The sequence below is a fragment of the Zonotrichia albicollis genome, chromosome 18 (assembly GCF_047830755.1).
Source record: "Zonotrichia albicollis isolate bZonAlb1 chromosome 18, bZonAlb1.hap1, whole genome shotgun sequence".
In the NCBI taxonomy this organism is placed as follows: Eukaryota; Metazoa; Chordata; class Aves; order Passeriformes; family Passerellidae; genus Zonotrichia; species Zonotrichia albicollis.
In genome coordinates, this window is record NC_133836.1 from 14,199,254 (window position 1) to 14,203,568 (window position 4,315).

The window sequence follows — 4,315 nt, forward strand, 5'->3', positions numbered from 1 at the left end:
TGTGTGTGTTGGTGCCCTTGGTCTCCATGTGTCAATCTGTGCTGCTGTGTGTGGTGCTGTTGGTGGTGCTGTTGGTCTCTGTGTGTCAGTCTGTGCACGGTCACTGTGTGTTGCTGTGTGTGTGATGCTGTTGGTCTGTGTGGTGCCCATCTGTGCACGGTTGGTGTGGTGGGTTTCAGGGCTGGCTAAATGCCAGGGCACTTATTAGAATTTCCTTATTAATTTCCTGCTGTGACATAGGATTAGGAGGAAGGCAAAGCAGACTTAAACTTGAAAAGGGTATAAAGAAAAGTTTATAATAGTAACTAAAAGAAAGAATAGTAAGAATGATAATAAAATTTGTAGAATATTTCTCCCCCCATAACCTTTTCTTTCTCTCTAACAATGTACAGAAACAATTCAGTCAGTTTATTACTTTTAGAATAGTCTTTCTTCAGTTTACTTAGGGAGAGAAGTCTCATTAATATATGAAGACTGGTCTATAAGAAAACAGTTCTCTCCTGCCTTTGAATTTCTATGAATAGTAGCCACCAGGAAAATCTGCAATTGTGAAGTCCTTCTCATTTTTTACAGCTTCTCCCCCAGCTGTGTTTATGGGTCATGTCAACTTATGGGGTACTGTTTTAAAGATGAGCTGCTTAAGAGCAAAAGTTCTCTTAATCTGTCATTGAAATCATAATTTCTGGGAATAGAGGTCTTCTCCCTGGGGGCACAGGGTCTTCATCACTCTTTTCTCTCTCTCTGTATAAACTTCTTATGGGATCACAGCTAGTTTAACATCTGCTTACTTTAGCACAGAGGCCTTTGCTAGATATCTACCATTTGAACGATTCATCTCCCTGGACTTTTCAATGCATTACAGGGAAAAAGAGCCTGATGTATCAATTATATTTTTCTCCATATCTTTATAAGAGTATTTTCAGCCTAAAACTAAAGGCATCTCTTTATCCCTCCCATCTGGGACTTGACTTCTTCACTGACCTCAGTGACTTCATGCTATTCTGCTACACGTTTGCACTGTGTGCTTTTCTCTCACTCGGGGGAGGATTGAAGCACTGAAAGAGTTAATATCTCACCTGGGGCTTGCAGACGGTTACACGGCCCTGGCCAGGCTCTGTAGCTTGCAGCCGGAGCTGCGGCTGGGCTGGGGGGTAAATGCAGTTAGGATCTGGGCAGCCAGGCCAGGACACAGCAGCAGCACACCGGGGGCTGATGGCTTCTCCTCCCCCTGCCCACTGGCTGCAGGTGAACCTCAATGGCAGCAGAATCTCGGCCGAGCCAGCCCAGCCCCGGCTGCTCCTGGGGCCCAGCGGAGCCCCCTCGGCCTGGGCTGGTGGCAGGGCAGGGCTCGGTAGCAGCAAGATGTCAGCAGCCGCGGCCCGGCCTCGGCCCCGCGGCCTCCCCTCTCCCTGCCCGGCAGCGATGGGGCTCGGCGGGCACCCTGGGAAGGGGCTCGGGCCCGCGGCAGGGACTGCCCGCCCGGCCTGCCTGACACGGGCCTGGCCCGGCCTCCTCACCTGCTCTCAGGCCAGAAGGGAAACAGACCCTCCTGGGCTTTTTTGTCTTTAACAGGTATCTTCACAGAGGCGTGTACAGTTTCCTTAGTAGTTTAACAAATTGTCAGTTTTCATACCTAATTACTGATTGATCTTTTTGTCAGACACAGGGGAAACTGCTAACAGCCTCTTTTAGAAAGCCGCTTCCATGACTGCCACCAATATAAAACTGTGACAGTTGGTCTGTGTGTCGCTGTCTGTGTATCGCTCTGTGTGTGTTGCTATGTGTGATGCTGTGTGTGTGTTGCTGTGTGTTGCCCTGTGTGTGTGTGTTGCTGTGTGTCGCTGTGTGTGTATCGCTGTCTGTGTGTTGCTGTGTGTTGCCCTGTGTGTGTGTGTGTGTGTGTTGCTGTGTGTCGTTGTCTGTGTGTTGCTCTGTGTGTGTCGCTGGTGTCGCTGTCGGTCTGTGCACGTTGAGCGCTCGCGGCTCTTACGCGCCATTCACACGGTGCGCACGCGTGTGCGCGCGCGACTCTTTCCGTTCGTGTGCGCGCGTGTTTTGCGCACATGCCCGGCGCCGTGCGCGTGCCCGTGGCGCGCCGGACGTGGCAGCGGGCGGGAGCGATGCGGGCGGTGCTGCCGGGGCCGGGGCTGTGGCTGCTGCTGGCGGTGGCGCTGGCGGCGGGCAGCGGCTCGGAGCGCCCCCGGCTCCGCGAGACCGTGCTGCAGGACCTGGCCCGCGGCAAGGTGGAGGTGAGCGCGGGTGGGGGCCGCGGGACTCGCCGGGGCCGAGCCGGTGCCCGCCGGGTGCCTGACGAGGTGTCCTCTCCCGCAGACCTGCGGCGGGTGACGGCTGAATCGCCTCAGGGAGGTACGTACTGGGGCCGGGTCGGGCCGTGGCGGGGAGTCGGGCCTTCCCGACGCTGAGCTGGGCCCGACTGGCCATTCTCCGCAGGTGAAGGCGTTCGTCACCCAGGACATCCCATTCTAGTACCTGCCGGGAGCGGCTGCAGTGCTGGGGTCCGGACGGGACGGGAAGGGATGGGTGGGGGATGGGATGCAAGGGAATGAAGTATGGGAGGGGATGGGCTGAGGGACAGGATGGGGTTTTGTGAGGAATGAAGGACAGGTTTTGGGGAGGAGTGGAGAATGGGTAGTTGGGGAATGTGATAAAGGATAGGATGGTATTACATGGGAAAGAGGATGGGATGATGGACAGAACGGATAGGATGGAAGTCAATAGGATATGAGAGAAGATGGGTTGGGATGGAGGATGGTACAGGATAGACAGGAATGGGATGTGACGGACGACAGAAGGGGATGTGATGAAGGATGGGATGGGACAAGGATTGCATGGGCCTGATCAGTGCTGCCCATTCCTTGACACATTGCCCAGCCATAACCTGGAGATGAAACACCTGCCTGGTGCTGACCCTGAGCTTGTGCTCCTCAGCCTCCGGTATGAGGAGCTAGAGGTGAGTGGGCAGTGTGGCACCTGCTGCCACAGGGCCTGGGGTGCTCGGTGCCCCCCAGGTGCCAGGCTACAGCCCCTGTCTGGGTGCAGAGAATTCCCCTGAGCGACATGACCCGGGAAGAGATCAACCAGCTGGTGCAGGAGTTGGGCTTCTACCGCAAGGAGACGCCTGATGCCCCTGTGCCAGAGGAGTTCCAGTTTGCCCCTGCCAAGTCTCTGCCAATACTGCTGCCCCCCCATGCACCCACTGCTGATGGCAAGACCCCACCCAAACATGACAAGGAAGAACACCCAGACCTCTAGCAAGGAATGGCACCCTTAGGACAGGGTCCTGCAGCCAGTCCCCAGTGCAAAGAATGAGGGCGTTATGGCAGCTGGACATGGTGTCACAGGGTGGCAAAGGTTTTCCCCCCCACTCTTGCTTGTGTGCTGGTTGATGCCCTCCTGTCCTTGGAGCTCATTATCCTTGGCAGAGGAGGAGCAGCATTTCTTACAGTCTCTTGCTGTACCCAGACATTTAGCTGCTCCCAGCACTGGGCAGCAGTATCCTGCCTGCATGGGACAGGATGAAACCCTCAGCAGAAAGCGCCAGGTGCTAAGGGTAGATGTGCTGAGTCCCAAAGGTGGGAGAGCTGTCCCAAGAAGGGGGCTTTACCCCCCAGCAGGCTTTATGTCATATCCAGCTCCTAGTAAAGCTTTTATTTGCAGTCATCTGCATTGTATCATCTTTTCAGAGGGAGCTCAGTCATGTGCATCCCAAACTGCTCTGTTCCAAGGACAGCTGGGTGCCCCAGGGCTTCTCACAGAGGCAGAAGATGGCACAATCATAATCACTGCTGGTGGGCCACCTGCCAACCTACAGACCAACTGTGCTGTTCCCGTGTCACCCCTCCCCAGCATGATAGAGGGGTGAGGGTGGTGGGCACCATGGCATGGGATGAGCTGTTCTCACAGGGTGCAGGGGGATGGGCACGAGCCCATGAGTGAGTCCTGCAGTGTTGAACCAAAGCCCCATGGCTGCACTGGCCCAGTTGGAGACATCTGGCCCTCAGCTAGGGAAGGAAGTGGGGCACAGCTGCACTTGACCATAGTCTTGCTGGCCATATGGGAGTTTTTCCCTGTGCCAAGCCTGGGGCAATAGGGGGCAGTGAACCCTGGTCAGGGTGGCTCAGCTATGGACATAATCAATGAGGTGAGGAGCAACACATGCCCCAGTGTCCCTCTTGGCTGGGTAAGCAGTTCAGTTGCAGGTAGAGGGGCCTGCAGCAGCTGGGCTGCCAGCATTCCCCAAGCACTGTGGTGTGCAGTATGCCACTGGCAGAAGGACCTGAACCAGAGGCATTGC

The 4,315-nt window shown here is 55.5% G+C and overlaps 1 protein-coding gene across 1 annotated transcript; it reads left to right on the forward strand.

Annotated features, from left to right (window-relative positions):
- The first annotated feature begins 1,997 nt into the window (after positions 1-1,997).
- Positions 1,998-3,681, forward strand: SELENOM (selenoprotein M). The gene is made up of 5 exons (XM_005493776.4): positions 1,998-2,249; positions 2,332-2,367; positions 2,452-2,486; positions 2,893-2,971; positions 3,061-3,681. Exons 1-5 carry the CDS (start codon positions 2,064-2,066, stop codon positions 3,271-3,273), a joined length of 549 nt encoding a protein of 182 aa, XP_005493833.2. The 5' UTR covers positions 1,998-2,063; the 3' UTR covers positions 3,274-3,681.
- Positions 3,682-4,315: the final 634 nt, after the last annotated feature.